Source organism: Pseudorca crassidens, chromosome 6 (genome assembly GCF_039906515.1).
Source record: "Pseudorca crassidens isolate mPseCra1 chromosome 6, mPseCra1.hap1, whole genome shotgun sequence".
NCBI lineage: Eukaryota > Metazoa > Chordata > Mammalia > Artiodactyla > Delphinidae > Pseudorca > Pseudorca crassidens.
In genome coordinates, this window is record NC_090301.1 from 4,773,086 (window position 1) to 4,794,194 (window position 21,109).

General features: G+C 47.3%; 1 protein-coding gene across 15 annotated transcripts in view; it reads right to left on the reverse strand.

Annotated features, from left to right (window-relative positions):
- Positions 1 to 21,109, reverse strand: part of AGAP1 (ArfGAP with GTPase domain, ankyrin repeat and PH domain 1) — a 559,516-nt gene that overhangs the window by 61,189 nt on the left and 477,218 nt on the right. For all 15 annotated transcript variants that reach the window (XM_067740138.1, XM_067740144.1, XM_067740143.1 and 12 more), the window contains 3 exons: positions 12,698 to 12,852; positions 9,676 to 9,766; positions 5,824 to 6,046 (listed from right to left, as the gene is read on the reverse strand). In XM_067740138.1, the coding sequence (XP_067596239.1) occupies positions 5,824 to 6,046; positions 9,676 to 9,766; positions 12,698 to 12,852 (469 nt within the window). The remainder of the gene's footprint in view (positions 1 to 5,823; positions 6,047 to 9,675; positions 9,767 to 12,697; positions 12,853 to 21,109) is intronic.

Consider the following 21,109-nt stretch of genomic DNA (forward strand, 5'->3'; position numbering starts at 1 on the left):
TGTTATAACTGTTACCTCTGATCGCCAGAGTCGAAGACAGGCTGATTAAAACTCCAAACGAGCCCCCAGCTCCCTGAACCCTCTGTGTCCGTCCGGGATGATAGAATCAGGAGTTTATTCATACCATTAAGCCCCAGAGAACTTAATTGAAAGAAGAGCACAGCCCGGACCTTGACAAGCGGGAGGTCACGGTAATTGCTGCCGGACATATTTAACATTAAGATAATCAGGCCATTAATTACCCTTCGGATCATTAAATCAGCCAGTTGCAAAATGAAATTTCTGCCTCTATTACTCACTTGAGAGACCACAGGGGTGGCCTTTAATTTATCAGTGAGCTTGAGATACAAAGGCTGGGGCTGGGGGAGGGCAGGAAGGGAGGGGGCCAAGCGGTGGCAGTGGCAGCGGCGGCAGGGCATCAATTCGCCATGCTCGGTGATCCTGGCAAATTAACTAGGTAAGATAACCTCCGCTTCCAAAGGCAGAAGCTGGGGATATGTAAATAGATGAGGGCAGACAGGGAGATCAGAGTCTGCACACCACTTAGCAGGATAATAAAGGAAATCATCCTTGATTATCAGTGCTAATTTGGACACTGCCGGTAGCTTGTTATGCGTGTTCTGAGTAGCATTTAATTAATTCAATTGCTTGTTAATGAGGGAAGTGACATGTGGGGAGCAGATGCCACCCAACTGCAGATGGGTTCTGGTCATCACTGCAAAGTCCTTCCCCCCCCCCATTTCTCCCCCTGCCCATTTTTCTTTTTTTTTAAGGAAAGAAAATAGGAAAAGGTGTCAAGCATAGAGGAACACTCAAAAGAGACAAAACACTGACCTCAGCAGGGCCAAGAACTGTTGAAAAATAATAAGATGAGACAATCCTGGGACCGCGTGGGCCCTCATGTTCCCCGAGGCCGCATTTGGATCAGTGCATCTTTATGCCAGAAATTTGAGCCTGAGATTACTATATTGTGATCTTATGATCAAACCTAACGAGACAGAGACGTGGCCAAGTGGTGCTGCTTTTAATATCTCAGAGTTAGCGGTGGGGATCCAATTATTTTCAGTTTGGATACATTTCCCCTTTATCAATATCTCCATGTGCATAAATAAGATGAAAGTGGCGTTCGGAAATGAAAAGGACACGGAACTTGGATCACTGGGCAGACTCGCTCCGCCTGGAAGTGAGCAGCCCGTCTCTCCCACGCGGATTTCTGACGTCCGGCCCCCAATCTTCCTCCTGAAGTGACATCTTTTTAGAGGTTAAACACAAGAGGGGAGTTTAGGGGGCGCAGGTGAACTGACAAATAACGAAACCCAGAGAAAGGATGCTAAGAGAGGGAAGGGAACGTACGCTAAATCAGCAAACTCGGTCCCCTTCCATGTGGGATCAAAGAGGTGACGGGGTGATTTCAGTTGGGCCTAGAGCTTCTCCCGAGGGCTCTTTCATGGAATTGAGAATACAGCTCTCCACTTCCAGGTTCCTTTGATTTCCTAGACCAAACCGGCAGGCCCCAAACCACCTTGTAAACAGGATACCTGCCCTGAAATGCAAATAGCAACTGGTCCCTGGTCCCTCCCGGGCCAAAGCCCTCGACTCGGAGACACAAAGGTGGAAGACGAAGAGAGAAAGCCGCACAGCCCAGCTGAGTTCGGCTTCTGCCAGGAGGAAGGCGGTTCCACAGAGCTCCGATCGGTCCTGGTGGGAAATTATTTTCCCTGCGGTCAATCGAAAAAGCTTCTAAGTGAAAAGGGGGATGAGAATCAAGAAGGACCTGCCTTAAGTGATGCAGACGGGCCCCGAAAACACCAGTGCGTGGCCGAGCATGAGAGGATGCACAGAGAGGTCTGTTTGCGACGGCTTCAACGTGTGCTGGGAATTTCACTCACAAACACATGGGGGAGTTCTGAGGCCCTGAGGATGCAAAGCCCCCCCGACACATGTATTCCAAGCTGACCAGTTTCCTCTTTCTCTCCTTCACCCATTCGTTCACGCACTCCGGAAATATGCACGTGACTGTTTTAACATCTCTACCTCCAAGCTGTGTCCTGACACCGGAACCAGAGCCCTGCCTGGTGGCTCCAGGCCCCGCGTCCAACTCCACAGGACAACGTACTCTAAGATGCAACACACCAACTCACATGCTGACCGTCCTGCCGACAGCAAACTGCCCCTCCTTAAGGCCCTAACACCTAGTTCATTCTGTTACCACTTCTCCCCTACTCCAGCAGCCCCATTTACAATCAATATTTTAAGTGTGTGCTTAAATGGTATCAATAGCAATTAGAGGGGGATTCTGATTCCACCCCAGAGGTAGTTAATTGTTACAGCATCGATCTTCTCTACCTGCTCCTTTCTCCAAATTAAACCTCCATTACAGAGGGGCATGAAGGGCATCCTCTCCCCTCCTGAGACAATAAATTTCATATCGAAGGCACTGAAAAAAAAATAGCAGTTGTTGCAGAATCCATCCAAAAAGATTTTTTTTTTCTTCCTGGGAGTAATTAAAAGATGCTTTTCTTGACTAATGATTCCCCGGTTTAGGAATGGGAAGTCAATACTGCTTTGCCGCCGTCAGCTTCGATTGATCTCAAAGCTGTTCAAGTTTGAACGGCAGTTCTCAGGGCAGCTGAGAATCGCTGGAACCAATTACGTGCCGTCCAAAGCTGCCCTAATCAGGGGTGAAGGCCCAGCAAGCAGTAGGGCAGACGGCTGGTCAGAGGAGCCCGTCTGGGTGACACCAATGCGAGATGGCTTCAGTTGTTTCTTTGGAGAAGGGTCTGTCGTGTTCTACTTCTCCATGGTCCTGAGTCTGTGTGTGTGTGTGTGTGTGTGTGTCTGTGTATGTCTGTGTGTGTGTGTGTGTGTGTGTCTGTGTGTGTGTGCGCTGGGGGAGGCATGGCACATTTCTAATTATACTCCACTGTCAGAATGAATCTTCTGAACAAGACAGAATGGATGGAGCTTCTCGGGAAAACAGCTGGGCCCTTTTTCAAAGAATCAGACTGGATATATTGCACTTGGCTTTTCCTCAGACAGAGATAAAATTTTATTAAAATATTTCTTTTTAGTATTACCTGAGGGCCACATTAGAGAACCGTCCAGCTTTTTTTGTGCTAGTGATCACAGGTCCTGCAGAGAGAGCGAGGCAGGGTGGGTGGGAGGGCGTGTCTTTCCTTGTCTTGGAGAGGCAGGAACCAGACTAGATATCCATTCTCACAAGGCAGACTGAATTCCATGTGGACATTCCAGCCCAAACTTTGGGATTTTGATTCTGTTTGAGGAAACTGCAGGAGGTAGTGAAGGAGCTGGGGATCTGGACTGTTTTACAATTACACTGAGTGGTCTTTGAGTGTATCTGAGGCTTTGCCCACGTTCCACCAGGACCACAGTCTTCCAACTGACCTCCTTGCCTGTCTCCATCCTTTCCTAGGATGCTGCTGGCTGCCTCTAGTGTTCCTGAGAACAGGCGGAACATATACGAACACAGAAAGAGATCCAACAACCCACCCTCTGCCCAACCGCGAGAGTCGCTGTTAAAACACTAGCCCGGCTCACCAGGCCTTTGCTCTATTATGGCCTTCCCTTCCCCACTTCTCACTGTGCTCAAGGGTCCAGCTCCCCATGGGCCCTGAGGCTTCCACGTTCCTGTTTGTGTGTAGGTCCCTCCCATCCTCCAGCACACACACTCCCCACGCCCCTAGGCCTGGAGATCACAGCACAGTTTAAAGTCAGCTCAGGTGACATTTCTCCTGGACCTCCTGGAGCAACGCAAATCCCTCCAGTCTGTGAACGCCACCGAGTCCTGGCATCCTCGGGTGGCCCTGAGAACATTCACCAATCACTGCACACTTACGGTCGTCACCTAGCAATCACTTCTTTTCTATGAGGAAGCACTCAATGAATATTTGCTGAATTTAATTAAAAATAAAACTCCCTGGGAGAATTACTAAAGCACAAAGGTATATTCAATTCTCAAACATGTTTATCTTCTTAGAGATGGACAGAACTTAGAAACCCCCAACTTACCACTGGAAATACGACGTAACCACATCACCTCACTGTAGGGATTTCACAGCAGTGACTCTACTGGTGAGAAAGAAAGACTCAAATGTCTCTAAAATGTAAAGATACGACGTGTATAACACTACACAGAAGAGGAAGTTACGTGCTCAAGAGGTTAATTCAAATGTACAAGTTAGAAGGATAAAATACCCTTACGTACACCATCTCCACTTATGAGGATGAAATTATTATATAATATTTCCCAGTTAAAAAATCAACCTACGTCTTTGTTTGTAATCATTCTAAATGGTTTCTAATTGTGATAGACGGAAAAACAACCAAACTTTTCTAATCCATGTATTAAAAATAGTATAACTGCTCCTTTTACACACAAACAGTAAAATGTATAAAGTTAATTTTTTCCCAACTTATTTTAATGTTTTCTGCATTCACACGTTAAACTCAATCCGATATCCAATCATTTTTCTTTTTCAGATCTAAATACCCTCCAAGGAAACTATATATATGAAAAAATAGACATTAAAACACGAATTAATCTTTTAAGAATGCTCCTAGTGGACAACCCTGCGGATTTCTATATTAGTGTTAAATCAAAATTAAAAAACTGTAGAAGTGTATCATTTCTTCAGTCTGTGAGACAGCTGCCTGCGTGTATACTACACAGCATGACTTATATAAAGAGCTCGTAGCGCCAACCTGCTCGATTTGAAACAGATGTACTTCGTGCACATTTCTTGCCCACCCCCGTCCCCTCCCCACAGAGCACCTAATAGGAAGGGCAGGGTTAATGACGCCAGCTTCATTCTCTCAAGTGAACCGAAGGGGGCACCACAAATTCATTTTTTAGTGTTGATGACATGAAGCCCACAGGTTTTCCACGTTATTGGCGGTAGAAACCAACTTCTTACCCCTCGCATGTGGCCCGACCACAGACGGACACCTGGGTTTCCTTGTTGTCTGACCACCAGCAAAACAGATCCGTGCTGATGCTGGGAGACCTCTTCTCCCCCCTCACCTCTGCACACACCTGAGAAGTGAAGGCTGAGCCCATCCCGTGCCCCTGCTTCAGACGCTGGGATGCCCCCCAGCTCCCCGAACAGCCGTGGAGACAGGACGGTCCATCCTGCCTCCGTGAAAGAGGCTTTCTCAGAAAACGCGCCATTTTACCACCCTTAGGTACATTAAATATGCATGTGTACTAAGAAATGGCTTATAATTGCTGTCAATGAAAAATGAGAAACGGAATGGACTCAAAATAAATGCGTTTTTTACACTGGGTAACAATTAACATTAATGAGGGGCCACCATTAAGTTATGCCACACTTGGTTGATTAAATGTGTTAGAAACATATTTCAGAAAATAAAATCTATTTGGTTCCTACAAACCCACTTAGTGGGGGTCGGGGGGAGAGGGGAACCAATGGAGTAGATGCTTATCAAAGACATAAGAATAACAAAATTAAAGAATCCAAAATTCATAATTAGTGTTAACAGCCTAGCTTATGCCTATTAGAAGTATATTAATTAAAGTGATATATTCATAAGGTTAGAAGCTTAATACATTTCTAAGAGAGGAAGAGGAATCCCCAAAGTGTAAAAACAAGAGTAAAAAATTAAGGAGTTTGAATTACCCGTGTCTGCGGAAGAGCAATTTTTAATACAGATGTTTCTGTCCGGGGTAATCAGCTTCCCACTGGTTGCTGGGGCAGTTCCAGTGGTGGCTGTCATTAAGGTCATTTCTGGTTGTTGAACTGCCTGCAGAATGCCCCATAACCACATGCCTTCCCACGTCCCTACCTTGTGGAGTCCAGCGAGGGCTTCGTCCGCCCCTGGGTGCTCTCCTCCCAGATGCTGTTGGCCAGCTCATTCCCAATGGACGACATCACCTTGATAAGCTCAATGGGCCAGTCATCAAGGTCCAGAGATCGGACTCGAGAAAGGTGGGTGCCAAGATTCCGGTGGATCCCTGAGCACTCAATGCACATGAGGGCTCCCAAGTTCAAACTGGCCCAGTTGGGATCTGTGGGAAGAGGAAAAGGGCGCCATATGCAATCAGACCGTCATCACTCATCCCAACTGTCCTTAGGTCTCAGGAACAAAACGGCCAATCGGCCTTCCCATGCAACAGTCCCTCCCTAGAATCACATGGCTTGAAAATGCTCCCTGGCCGGTACTTGGAACTGTCTCAGGCATCTCAAAAGATCTGACATGTTGGCGGCAACTTTCAAACAACTGGCTTTAACCAAAGCCTTGGAAACAACGGAAAGCACGGGTTTGGATAGAAAGACGCACTTTTGGATACTTCCGCAGCGGCACTCCCCTTGAGCAGGTGGACACACGTGGAAACGAAATCAGGCACGACTTGGCGCCTCCTGTGGACGGCAGCTGAGAGCGGGAAAGAGAAGGTGTGCTGAGGGACAGCTGGGCCACTCCCAAAGCTACCAGGTCCCCCGTGACCACCTCTGCAACCACGGGCACAGCAAAGTTTTTAGCGACATGATGCGCACATTTGCAAATTTCAAAGATGAAAGAAAGGCACCCCACGATGAAGAAGTGTGCTTTTCAGGGATCTTATTTAAGGGCAACCACCAAAGCAACTCCCGTTTCTCCATCCTTCACTGCTGGCAAGATGGCGGACATGGTCCTTTGGTTAGGTTACTACCCAGGATGATCGACCCTGATTCTCGGAATAAACGGTGATGGGCTTTGGGCTGTGACACTGCACCCGGGGCACTGAATGAGTCCAGAGCACAGCACCGGGACCCCTGAGCGGGATCAGTCCCCGTGTGAAACTGGCTGACACAGTCAGAAGACTGTGGATTTGAACCCAGGGCTGGCTCCATGCTAGAATCACCAGCTGATCTGCAAAGACGGGGCTGACCTTGACAGTCAATGGCTTTCACCACCGACAGAAGCAAATAAGGCTTACATCATCCAAGAATAATCAACATTTACTGCAGGTGCACTTGAAGAGCCAACAAAAAACCAGGCAGCTGACATCATGTTTATTTGGAATCACTCTGGAAATGGCAAATGACCAGGAGTGGCCTTATGCTCATTCAGCAGAAATCAGCCAGTGATTCACTTAATATCTGATACAAAGGCAGGAAGGTGGTGATAGAGACCATGGTGGGGGGCACACGAGAAGAGGGGTCTGTGACCTCAGAGACCGTCTGGTTGGCAAGAGGAAACAGATGCCCCTAATAATAATAATAATAACACATAAAAAACAAAACACCTTTGCCAATGCGCCATCTCTCATGTCCTTGACCGCAGCCCCTCGACCTTCCCCTTGTCCTCTGAGAAAACACAGCAGGGCAGCCAAAGCCCTGATTTGAATCCTGCTACACAGCTGGCTCTTATGATGACCTGGGGTATATAACCTGACCCTTCAGACTCTTCTTGTCACCCTGTAAGTGGGACACACTATAGCAACAACTATTACAGTCACAAGAATGGAAAGAGACAGTGCATGGTGGGACTGGGCACAGACCTGACAGATAATGTGTTTAAGGAATGGGAGTTTAAGACCTCTTTTCTCTCCAGATTTGTCACCCTTTGTCCCTGGATTCCTACTCAGGTGGCCTCATTCTAACATTCTAACATTCTAACATTCTAACAAACTGGCCCCGGAGCCTCCCCCAACCTCCCTCTTCCACCTGCCCTCCCCACCTGGGCACTCGCCTGCCCAACCCGGCTCTCAGAATGTTCTCTCGACCTCCAATTGGCCACACACGGCAAAGCTCAGGAGCCACGGAATCTTCCCGTTAAAACAATCCTGTAGATGATGGTGGAAACCACTGCAGACGTTTCTCCTAATGGAGGTTCCGATATGTCTCCGATTTTGTGCTTTTAAAGATGTTACTTTGAAACTTCCTGATAAAAACACACTTCAAATAACGACTTCTCTCTTCTAACTTCATGTCATGACACATATTGAAAGTAACATTTAAAAATTCAAACAAAAGAAGATGCTTTAAAGTCCCTCAAGAGCTTCCCTGGTGGCATAATGGTTAAGAATCCGCCTGCCGATGCAGGGGACACAGGTTCCATCCCTGGTCTGGGAAGATCCCACATGCCGCGGAGCAACTAAGCCTCTGAGCCACAACTACTGAGCCTGCGCTCTAGAGCCCAAGAGCCACAACTACTGAAGCCCACGCGCCTAGAGCTCGTGCTCCGCAGCAAGAGAAGCCAACGTAATGAGAAGCCCGCGCACCGCAACGAAGAGTAGCCCCGGCTCGCTGCAACCAGAGAAAGCCCGTGCGCAATGAAGACCCAACACAACCAACAATAAATAAATTAAAAAAAAAACTAAAAAAAAAAAAGAAGTCCCTCAAGATACCTGAAGAGGAGACCCCTTCTTTCACCCGGAGGCCTCAGACATGGCCTTGCCGTCCTGCCCTTACCTGACCTGCCAACCAGTGGTCTCTCCCCTTTTATCTGTGACAATCCTGAGTTCTTCCTGTTAGGTCACACAAATCCTACCTGGCCAGCTTCCTACCTGAGCAGCAGCTGCTCTTTCCCTGAACAAACCAGAGCCATTCAGTTGTGCGTCCTGCTGCTTCCCTGACTCACAATGACCCCCTCCCCACCTGCTCCAGTCCCGCCCATTTCCTGCACAAGGTGTGCTCTGAGTTGCTGTGTGCCCCTAACGGCCTTGCTCCGTGGCCCCGGGCCTCGTGGCCACTGGGTCCAGGCCTCGCCCACTGGGCTTCAGGCTCGGGATGCCAGGGCCACCTTACACCCTTTTATTTTGTTTCAACTGGACTCTAACAACAGCAAAAATATATGATTGGAAAAACTTTACTGAATGGGCCCAGCACTGTGCCAGGGCTGGAAGGTGAAGAATGAGAAGTAAGTCCTTAACTTCAAGGATACGAACTACAAAAGGACTTTCTCAAAGGGAACGTGGCATTATTCCCTGGACAACGGAAAGCATGGAGGAAAACTGGGTTGCTCCAAGGCACAAAGCATAATTATGAAGTCTGTCAGTTCAACCAAACGCTTTTAGTGTGTAGCGAATTCAAGATAAAATAAAAAGAGACCGTTTGATACCAAAATCTAGAACATATGATTTTGAAATAAAGAAAACAAAGCCCAGAAGTCTCTGGGCAGGATTTAACCAACTGTACTCTATGTTTATGGAAAAAGCAAACAAACGTATGATCGTTGATGAAGCCAAAGGTTGGTTTCTGGATCCGGCACAGAATCTGGGCAGGTGGCCTAATCCCTACAGCATCTGTGGTGTGACTGTGGCTCATGGGAATGCCTGGGGCATAAACAAGACTTGTGATGAACCAGAATGGAAAAGAACACGAAGAAGAATACACACAGGTCCAGCTGAATCACTTTTCTGTACAGCAGAAATTAACACAACATTGTAAATCAACTACACTTTAATAAAATTTAAAAAAATCAAACAAACAAAAAAGAATTACAGTGCCATCAGAGAGGCATTTGTGTGAAGGGCACTGTGTTAAAATATAAGTCCAAACAAAAATATTTCAGTTCCTTAAAAGCCATTAAATCATGTTATAAACCTTACATGCCAGATGACAGATGCGGGTTTGCTGCAATGCACGCTGCGTCGGACCACCCCATCTCCCTCTGCCGAGGGCCAAGCCCCACCCCGTCCTGGCTCACACTTACTTTGGGTCTCGCAGTCCACGCAGTGGGAGTTCCCTCGGATGTTCCGTATCGACTGCAAGGCCATGGCCTCACTCTGGCTGGTCAGGCGGGACTGGCATACAGGGAGACATACAAACCCAAGATATGAGAACTCCGAGAAAAAGGTATATACCTGCTAATAAAGCCTGGGAAACACCAAACAGATGGCGAGCGAACATAACCCGAGGGCAACGTCAACAAGGGACTCCTCGTTAGACGTCTTTAGGATGGAGCCTAGCGGGTGGAGAACGGACCGGCACTACCTATTAGGATGCGTCAGATGAGAGACTCATGCCCTAAGACACATCTCGTGATTCCTCGTCAGGAGACCACACGTGTGTGTGGCTGGGGGTGTTCATGCTTCAACGTACACTTACTTGTCTTCTCTAAGCAAGTTAGAAAAACACAAAGAGGGGAAAAGAGGAACACAAAAATTATAAACTATCATGGTTAAGTTTTATTAACATCGTGATATCTATTCTTCTGGCCTTTTTTAAAAAAGCACATGTATACAGATAGACGTGCTTTAAAAAAAAAAGCCAGTGTGGGGTACGTTGCTTTGGAATCTGCCTTTTTAGCCTAACGACATAGTGTCACCTCTCAATGGCATCACATAGTCCCTGGCATTATTTCATTTTATTTATTTCTGATGTGATAGATATTCAGAAGTTTTGTTTTTCTATATGTTTAAATTTGATTTTGGAAGGTAGCTATTACCTATGTTACTGATTTTCAGTCTTTCAGCACCAAGACTCCTTAGGAAAAGGGTCAGAGCAACTCTCGCATCATTTTAAATGGCTGCATAATATTCCACTTATGAAGACTTAGTTACATTGTTTTCCTTGATGGACATTTAGACTGTTTCCAACTTCTGTCTGCTATCAGCAGTGCTGTGAATAGCTTACTGCTAACTCTTTGCACAAATTCGTGATTATTGACTAAGGATGAATTCTTCAAAACAGGAGGACCAGGTAAAAAGACGTACATGGTTTTAAGGCTTATGACGCATCCATTTAATATAATGGCTAATGCCAAATAAATCCCAGAGGGCACTTAGAATAAGCTTGATTTTCATGTAAAAATTATTCACAAGTGGAACCATCTTATGTCAAATTGTTTGCTGTGAAACAATTGCTTACTACTTAATCGTAAACTGTAATTTATTAATTGCCACTGTCTGATTAGCATAATGCATCATTGCGGTTTTATTCCCTTTGGTTAGATGCCCAAGTATTCGAAGTGTGTTTAACAATTTCTACTGGTATCTGGAGTGTGTGTGTGCACGTACAGAGATGTGTCTTCTGTCTACCTCTATAATCTCTAGGGCATAAGTACGTATATCTACAATTGCTCCCAATTCTGAATTATCCACGGACAGCTAGAACACCTTACAGCCCATTCTCAGCGGAGGCTGTATTTTCCCCTGCAGCTGTTCCTTGTGGCTATTATTTCCATGCTGTGCACCGTCACACCTGTTCACCAAGCGCCCAAAGTGCTCAGTGAGTCCTTCTCTCACAGGGAACGCTGGCCCCTGATGGCACACGTCTATCGAGAGAAAAGGGGCAGCACTGTAAGGCTGGTGCTTGCATCAGGCCGAGGTGACGCTGTCTGTTTTCACAGAGAGCGGGGAGGCATCTGGCAAGGGTGTGAAACAGAAGAGGCGCGTGCCGTCCCCCATCCTCCTGAATCCGATGACCCGGCATACGTTCAGGGTCTGACTTGAGATACTGTGATTTTAGGCAAAATTTGGAGATGCATTTGTCTGTTCAGCCACACGTGCCCTCCCAACGCCTGTTCTGAAACCGAGTTCCTGAGCTTTGTGGGTGACAGGTGTCCTCAGTCCCCATCGACAGGAGATGCGGAAGCATCCCGAGTTTGCTTCAGAAGTCACATCTGCAGCCGTGACTCAATAAAGCCAAGGTGCTCAGAAATGAAAGGCCCTGATTCTCCTCACTGTGGGTATAAAACATCTTTAAAAAAGAGAGGCAAATTACATTATAATAATAATGACTGTGGTCTGGTTTACCCTGGTTAAAGAGGGTAATAAAATAAGACACTCCATCTTTTTGAAAGACAGACTCCCTTCTTAATGACAAAGCGGAACATAAATCATTGGCAGAAATGTCTTTAAATGGTTACAAACGAAACTGCAGGTTGGGAGGCAATGTTCTTTCTCCTGGCTTCTGGTTGTTCACAGTTTGAAAACTCAAAATGCTCTCCGAGACTTTAAAGTGTCCCAGAGAAGGGGTTAAAAATATCCAAGCATTAAAATAATGATTTGTGAAGGAATCTCTGATGGGAAAAGGGAAATGAGAAAAATGACCTTTGTATAAGGAATATCACTGGGCAGTAATTCAGAAAATGCAGGTTAAAGTCTGCTTTTCCTGGCTAAACAAATGCAAAAGAATGAACTCTAACTGAATAAACCCCATACCAGGCTTTATCAACAGAATTTAGAAAATGGACATTTTTTCTTCCCTAAGCTCTTTGCATATGCTCATATATGTGCATGCGCTTTTCATCGAAGCCTGTACTAAGGGTCAGTTTTCTAACTCGACGTGGATTTGAATTTGAGACATTTATGAGAACGGAACAGTGCCTCCTCTTAAGTCTGCACTTCTTTTCCTGAGGGTATTCAGCCTAAAGCAAAAATCAGTGTGAACAAAGAAGCCACAAGGGTCCGAAAGATTCTACGATCTCCAATAAAAGGTCAATACTTTACATTTGGGATGAGTCGAGAGAGCAAAGATTTAAACTGGGATATTCTGCCATCCGAACGTGGTTAAGCTAGGCTACTCATCTATGATACAGGACACATATCGACCCAATTCTTTTTTATCTCTGCAATTATTTTGCATTCTGCTCAGAAACATTTAAGAGTCTTGCCAATTGCACGTCTCACCCGATGCTCTCCCCTCCCCCACCCATTTCCGTTTCAGGATCAGCGCTCTTGATTTTGGTGGTGGGGCCTTGGGGGGGCGCGGCAGGCTGCTCCGGGTTTTACCTTATTCTTGCTGCTCTCGCACGACTGTAAGCTGGCGAGGATCTGACTCTCGATGGCCTGGACCCACGCGTCTCGCTCCTCGTAGGTGGTGGCTTCAAAGTGCCACGTCTGGCCAGTGAGGGACACAATGATAAACTCAAAGTTTTCTTCTTGTTCTGAAACACAGAGTGGTGGGGATGAAGAGTTTAGCTTTCATGAGATCATGGCCCCTCCGCCAGCCCTCGGTCATGAAAGTGCCTTTGGGTTCAATCGCGCCTGCATGGGGCCGCGGCACACACAGGACCGGCCGCCCCGCAGCGGAGATCTGAATCTGCAGACCTCCCAACACTCCAGATTTGGTTCCTAAAGCCAGCGTGGCTTAGCTAGGTTTCAATCAATGCTCAGGGGATGAGGAAAAATGAAAATCAGCGTGTGATGTCAGTGTCTCTGTGCTGGGCACAGATGAAGCAACTCAGGGACGTAATATTGTAACTCGTGGCCGGCTGCTGAAATTGACAGGGGGATGAAAATCAAGTGAACGCTGCTCATCTCAGGATACAATTTAATTTCTTCATAAGCACCTGTGTGCCAATCCACAGATACACCCCGGCAAAGAGGGAGGCCTGAGGACATCTGTCCTTTTAGGGCAGAAGACCAGCTACGGCGGGGAAGGTTTTAGTCTGGAGGAGCGAGTGAAATTCCAGGCGATTTGAAGGGGCCACTGTGTACCAGGAAGGGGGGTCCTTACGTTTAAATCCTGCTCCGCCACTTGGCATGCTGGAGTCTGGACAAGTTCTCAACCCGTGCTGGGTTCATTTCCTCACCCTTAAAATGGGAGGGGAAAGCTGCCTCCTTTGCTGTGTTTTCCACTGGCTAAATGACGTGCACTAGCTCAGGCCCACGCCCAACACCCTCTGTGAGCGCTGCTGTGCGTCCCCTGTTCTGATCTAACCTCCGGCCTCTGCCACGGAATGAAAGGCAGAGCAGGGGCCACGTGTAGACAGCGTAACCAGCCACAGGTAACCATGAAGACGTGTGGAGCTGGACTTTCAGGCACCAGCATGTCTCACGTGATCGGTAGTTTCCCATCACTTGTTCCTCAGCCAGCTGCATCACGAGCCCCTGGCGAGCAAGTGTTACTAATAATGTGAATAACCTGCTGCCCACCCAGCTGACCTCTGCGTTCGTCAATTACCTCTGTCACCCACACTCGGCTTGCTCGCATCTGCACAAACCTCCCCCTTCCACACTCTTGCGTCCTCTAGCCTGTGTCCCCAGCACTCCTCATGGCCCCTGACCTCTGCAAGGCTCCGTGCTGCCGGGTTGGCCCCGCCCCTTCTCAAGGCCCTGCCTCACTGGGAGACAAGGATGCTCCCTCAGTCTCCGAAGCAACTGCAGTCATCTCCAGACGCCCTCTCCTCCTCCCCTTTCGTCTCAGAAGAGAAGCAGCTCCCACTACTGTGGCTGAGGCCCCTCCCACCTGACCCCACTGATCTGGGCAGGTGGGGACGGGATGCTTGTGTCTTTGTCGAGCACACCCAGGTCTGGGGAGCTGCTCCAACACCGACTGCCACAGACACAGGGCCATGCCACCTTTTCATGAAATCTTTATGTACCCTGATAACAACAGTATCGTGTTCTCGGTGACATCAGCATCGCTGCTTTTTTAGAATTCAACCTGCTGGCGGGCTGGGCCTCAATCTGTGGAACCTGTTCTCAACAGCACGTGAAGGAAGGTCAGGGACTCTCCTATCAGCGCGCCCAGCCTCACGGGGGGTAACGTTTCTCCAACAAGAGGGTCCACGGCCCCCGTCAGCTTCTCAAAGCTCTGTGACTCTCCCTGTAGCTGTTAAAAGCTCCTGGGACAGGGGTGCATCGTGGGGCTGTGGAAAAGCAGGCGTGGAGCGCAGGCCCACCCCGCGAAAGGGGCCAAGCAGGGCGTCACCTGGATCGGACCCGGGACAGCTCAGGGAAGGGGCTGAACGAGATGGTCTCGGTCCCCGAAGGGGGAGAGGAGAAGGGCAGCTGGGATGCAACCGACACACGGAGACAGGAAATCTCTCTTTCAAGAACCAGAGTGGAATAAGGATATTTTCATATAAAAAACTGAAAGAATCAAGAGCCCTTCCCTAGAGGAACTGGTAAAAGACACACTTCAGAAGATTCTACAAAGGTTCGAACCAGATGGGTTAGGGAGCAAATGGATAAATATGGAAATACACCTAAATAAAAATTATATCAAATACTACTTTTCTTATCACATCTAATTTGGGGAAGGTGCAAAATACTAGAGAAATGAAAGTGGACATGGGGACCCTGGAGTTAAAATGCCCTAGGACTTTGCATTGTTCCACAGGGGAGTTAAGAACTAACTTTAGACTTTGGTAAACTAGGCACACATGAGAAAATACCAGGGTTAACCTCTATGAGAAAAGAAGTAGAATGTATAACTCCCTGACAAAGAAGAAGGAACATTTAATTAAAAATATGATTAAAATCTTTTATCAAACTAGGAATAGAAGGGAATCCTCTTTCCGTGGAAAAGAGTACGTATCCAAACCCACAGAACCGTTATTCTTTTTTTTTTTTTTTTTTTTTTGCGGTACGAGGGCCTCTCACTGTCGTGGCCTCTTCCGTTGCGGAGCACAGGCTCCGGACGCGCAGGCTCAGCGGCCATGGCTCACGGGCCCAGCTGCTCCACGGCATGTGGGATCTTCCCGGACCGGGGCACGAACCCGCGTCCCCTGCATCGGCAGGCGGACTCTCAACCACTGCGCCACCAGGGAAGCCCAACCATTATTCTTAAGGATGAAATGTTAGAAGCAATCATTTCACACCAGGTCAAGGGCTCTCAAGGCCAAAATGTTCACGGTACCAGCCCCTGTTCAGCCCTGCTGGCCGGTGCAGTGACACAAAACAGGGAAGTGACAGATCCGGAGACTGGAAAGATAAAAGACACCAAACTGTCATTCACAGATTACAAGATTGCTTACATAGGAAACCCCAAGGAATCTACAAATGTCAAGAAATAAGAGTAGCAGTTAGTAAATGGGCAAGATTTAAGACCAGTATAATGAAACGTTAATTGCATTTCTGTACATGAGGATCTAACAGAAATCACGTTTAAGATATATGTTTATAAACTCATTTCTCTCCATCTGTGAGGTAGGGAAAGAGAGATGCAAAGAAATGTGAGTAAGTCAAATAATTCCCTAAAAGTAGCAACACAGAGGATGACGCGGAACCTGCAGTCTCTGGTAACAGGTGGTAAAGAGAAGACTCCACACTGCGTTCGACGTGACGGATTAACCCAAGCTCGGGAGTGGCCAGAGAGGTTTTCTGCTTGTCTCTGGAAGACGAAACCCTGGCTGATTCACTAACAATAACGGAACACCAGGAAGGCTCAAAAGATCAAAAAGATGCAGGACATCCCGTGCCCCCAGCCTGGTGGAGAGCAGCTCATGAGAAAAGGTTGGGATTGGAAAGGTGAGCCCCGTGAACACAACTGGATGACCCTGGAAAGCACAGCCACGTTTCACATCCTGATTAAGAACCAATGGTGCAAGCGCGCCACACCTGCTTCATCTGAGACAGTTTCCTTTTGGAGGCGGTAGGCCAGTGGGGTGACTGCCAGTCTGGAAAGGCACACAATTATACGAATAATGAAGAGGGGAATCAGAACCTACAGTCCCAATACTTCGGTGACCAAGTCAGCTGCATCAATAAGCGGTGATGGCCGTGACCGTCTGTGTACGAGTTGTCTGCTTCTGAGGGCTCTGAAGCGTGCACATGTACTCAGGTACGTGTCAGGACTTGTGGTCAAGGCTCTTCACGCTGTAGTAGCTCACTATGCAGTGAAACACTGACCAAGCGTGCTTTTGCGAAATATTTATTGTTTTAACCGAAGGGCTTGGCCTAGCCCTGGAGAGGCAGGGGACGCTCCTCTCCAGTCTTGTCCACACAGGGTCTGGCAACAGCTCTCAAACAGAAAGGCCTCTGATGGTGCCTCTGTTCCTGGGCTGGCCTCTCCCAGGTGCGCCACACTGAGGGGCTCCTTGCTGAACTGTGGATGCGAACATCAGGGCTACCTGGAGGACAGGGGCCCAGCTCACCATGGAGAAGGCAGGGAGGAGGGGATGGAACCGCCCCCTAACACCGTTTCAGTACAGAGGCAGCCCCACAGGGGTGCTACTCCAAGCCTTCTTTTGGATTTCAGGCCCCGGTGAAGATGTCTTTATAAGAAGCCGGTTAGCTAGGATTCCCCGTTTCCTGAGTAAGGGATTAAAATCTGGGCATGGAGTTTAGTTGTAATCACTCTATACCACCAGCATCAATGAAATCCAGCTGATGCTTAAGTTTTCGTGTGTTTCCCAGGGTACTGTCTGTACGTGGCTTCTTTTTTTTTCTTTTTGAGGGAGGGTAATGTGTTAACACTTACAGATACAGTTAGAGTTTCAGAACGAAATTATACCTGCCTTATGACTTTCCTCTGCCTCCTAAGATCAAAAAAAAAAAAAAAAAAAAAACCAAGGATTATAGAGAAGTTGCATTTTTAATCATGTTACATATGACTTCCATGAAGGACTACTTGTTTCTTTGTAATGAATCTACTGCCTGGAATAATAAATATAAAAAAGAATAATACCAAGTTTGTGTCAGAAAAAATGCTGAGGACGTCACAGGCATCGTCTCTTTCAGTCTGATTATTTTCCTCTCTCAAGGTGGCCAGCAGTGCTTTGTTTCTCAAAAATAAAACAGTAAAAAAAAAAGTTCTCCTAGGGTGTCCAGCAGGAGATGGATGGGTCTCCCCACTTCCCAGTGACCTTCTCTGTTATTTTCCCTCACTCCTGATGTCAGAAGAGCAAGCTGCCAGGGTCTTTTAAAGGTAATTTCCCCAGAAACCCCTAACCAGCTTGTCGCTAGTGTCATATTTCTTTTTAACTGGTCACGTCTGGAGAATGCCAGGGGACATGATGCCATGGATGTGGCAGTCTAAGCTGGGGACATTCCAGCTTCCATCTTCCTGCGTATCTGGCTCTGTGGCCAGTGACTGGTCTGCACGGGAAGGAAGAACGGTCCCAGCTACACCAGGACAATCAGAGCATGGGAGGCTCTTGGCCACTGATCTGTCCTAGTGGGGGGCACATCACCCAAATGTCCTACTCCAGGTTTTCTTATCTGAGCTGGGGTCGCAGAGCCTCCTTCCTCTTATCTTGGACTGAACAAGACACAGCTCACAAGTTATCCACGGGAAGGAAAGCCTCTGCTATCTAGGCCACTATCTGTGGACAGGTGAGAACACTGCTGACCAGCAGAGAGAAGCAGGGATGGGATGGACCCGATACCTGCCAGGTTCCTGGGTCCCTGCGGCCAGCCCAGCTGCCTGTCCTACAGCTGGATTGGATAAATGAATCCATTCTCCCTCCTTTTTTTTTTTTTTAACCTAAATCCCTTTATATTTCTGTCACTTCCAAATCCAGTTCTAACTAATCCAGTGGAGAAAAGATCTAGCCCTGATGGGAGCCTCCAAGCTGCTGCCTGGTCATCTTCTTGAATCAACACCTGGCAGATCTCTAGATTTAATCCTGGCTTATATTTCTGTATCATGGCACTGACCATGAACACTCATTAAGTAAATAGTACATCTGGGGACCTAAATATCACCCCTTCTTCTGTGTGGACAGAACAGTCACAACACAAGCTCCTCCTCGTGTTCAAACAAGAATTTCTATCAGACGATACAGCCCTATTCAAACCACCAGTGGACCAGAAGGATCCCATCACATTCTGAAGTGACACTGTGATGCTATTTTAGTATCAGCAACTAGATAAAAAAATGATAAAAATAATCATTGGCAGTGGGGGGCCAATCAGTCAGAAAGACAGACGGAGCATTACTCTCCAATGTTACCCTCACTTAAAATGTGAAGAATGAGAGCTCAGAAGGTGAGGACGAACAGTGGCTACGTTTCAAGTGGTTTCGGTTCACTGACACAAACCGACTCTTTGTGACAATTACAGCAGCTTATATGTAATTCATTCTGTAAAAATAGAATTCAGGCTGTAGAAATTCCTGATGACATCTATGTTACAGGAGGTTTCTTAGTTTTAGATACACAGGTGATCATCAACATTCAATCCCCCAGATTCCCCCCATCATAAAAAAATCAAAGCCTGCCACACCCAGAGCCCGAAAAGAAAAGAACCGTGTTGTTTCCCAGTGTGGCATTCCAGGGCTTAGTGGTTTAATAAAGTTCTGTGATTGGGCTCATAGGGATTTAAACAGTTTTCCGTGTTTAACGGTTAGCTGTGGAAAGGTCCACTATAATAGTATTTTAGCACCATGAACCTGTCGAAATCAACCTGCCCAATTATTCCAAACGACATTAATAACACCGGATATTACACTAATTGCGTCCAGTTTCTATGCAGACGAGGCCCCGTGGGGCTAATTTCGCCTCCTTAGGGGCAAGCAACTCAGCCACCAGACTGATTTCACAAGGAATCCCTCCTCATTACACAAGTCCGGGCTGTCCAACTTTTTTTTTTTTAAAGGTTAATGGGCCAATCAGTCATCAATTATTTTTGCGGAATCCTAGCAGGCAAAGGGTTAAAGGGCTAAACACAGCTGTAACTCATTTACATTTGAGGCTGCTTTCAACAGCAGATATCTGACAAGGATGCCTTTTGGGGGAGCGGGTGGAAGGGTAGGAAGACGGACAGATGCATACCTCTGTCTTGAGGGGCAGGAGATCTGGGACCAGAACCATTGCCCTGTACTTCTGCAAAGGCCGAGGATCCGGCCGCTTGTGCCCATTGGATGCACAACGGCTTGAAAATGCCTGCGAGATGCAGGTGTACCGTGTACGGGGAGGCTGAGATTTGTTTCTCTTCTGAATTTACAAGAACCCAAAGTGTCTGCAGAGGCCACTCATCCCACTTTCTTCGTTGGCGGGATGAGGCATCTGGGTCCGCGTTCCCGGGCTCCCCTGCAAACCTGGAACCCAGACCCGGATGCCTATTTCTGTCCACGAGGCTAAGTGTCCTTCCCGACACATTTAATGACAAACATGATGAAAACCTGTTATTTAAATGGTGCAGAGATGACAGTGTCCAGCACGGAGGGGCCATGTGCCCACTGGCAGAGGTGGCCAAAGGGTCCACCAAGCCCAGAGGCTTCTAGATGGTCACCATTTAAAAATGATCTGACCATCAAATAGCCAAGGCTCGCAGGGAAATCGCTGTCGTCTCCACCTGTGACTTCTGTTGTCGCAGAACTGGGACTTTTGTTTTAGGGTACAGCACAGCACCCTGATGATACAGCAACTCAAACCACCGGTCAAGGGGCTTTTCCTCCTTAACGAGTATTTGCAATGGGTTTCTCTCCATTTCTGCCTGAATCTCCACATTCTCTTTCCTTCGTGTCCTTGGGGTCTTGGGCTCCCATTTTTGGGGTCCTCACTCCCGCTTTTGGGGCCTTTCCCACTCTGCCATCTACTAATTGGGGCTGAGCTGCCCACTTCACCCTGCTGGTCTCAGCTCTGTGGTCCAAGGAGGCGCCAGCAGGGCCTGACTGGGATGACAAAGGCTGTCCCTCCCTTTCTTTTGCCAGGGAGGACCTTCATCACTGACCCCAAAGGGCCTGAGGGAGCCTCAGAATCTTTCCTAGCCCAGTCCTCCAGGTAGCCACTATCAATTCATCTAAGTTGGAAACCGAGATGGAATGTGTTTGCTATTCTGCCCCCTCCCCAGGTCCCCCACTATCTACATACACCCTTCGAGATTACGCCAGGCTTGGTCAAACACAGCCCCAGGCTCTTATGCTAATTCTGAAGAGTCCCACAATTTGTAAAATACTTCAATATTTCTGCTTTCAAAGCATATATTAAATAAGCATGTGGTTTAGATATTTTGCCCAATTATGATGAAAACGACACACGTTTAAGATTTCAGCCCCAAACCCACCACAATACTGAAAGTCAGATTTTATCCATTTTCGATTTTTCCTCCCATTTTTGTAAGAAAAGATAAATGTGAAGGATTTGCTCCAGGACCGTGCAGAGCCAAGACCTATGGCAAAAAAGTAATAAGTTAAAAAAAATGCCCTCTTCCACTTGAGCTGTTCATTTTCAACAAAAAGAAAACGTTGTTTTTTGGTCTTTATAAACACACACAGGTCATGGTTCTTGGGTAAATATTTTTGCAAGCTCTCAACTTGGTAAATATCTTTGTTTAGCCCAGAGTCCAACGGAGGTGTTGTCCTGTGGTTTAATTTAGGACAAGAGTAGGATTAATTTTGTGAAGAAGCAAGACCCCAGAGGAGGTCACCGAGTTAGGACTGTTTACTGCTAAATGTTATCACAGGAAGATCCTCAGGAAACACAAAGGAAGTTCTGATTTTCCAAACACATTAGACAGAGGCGGGAGGGCAGC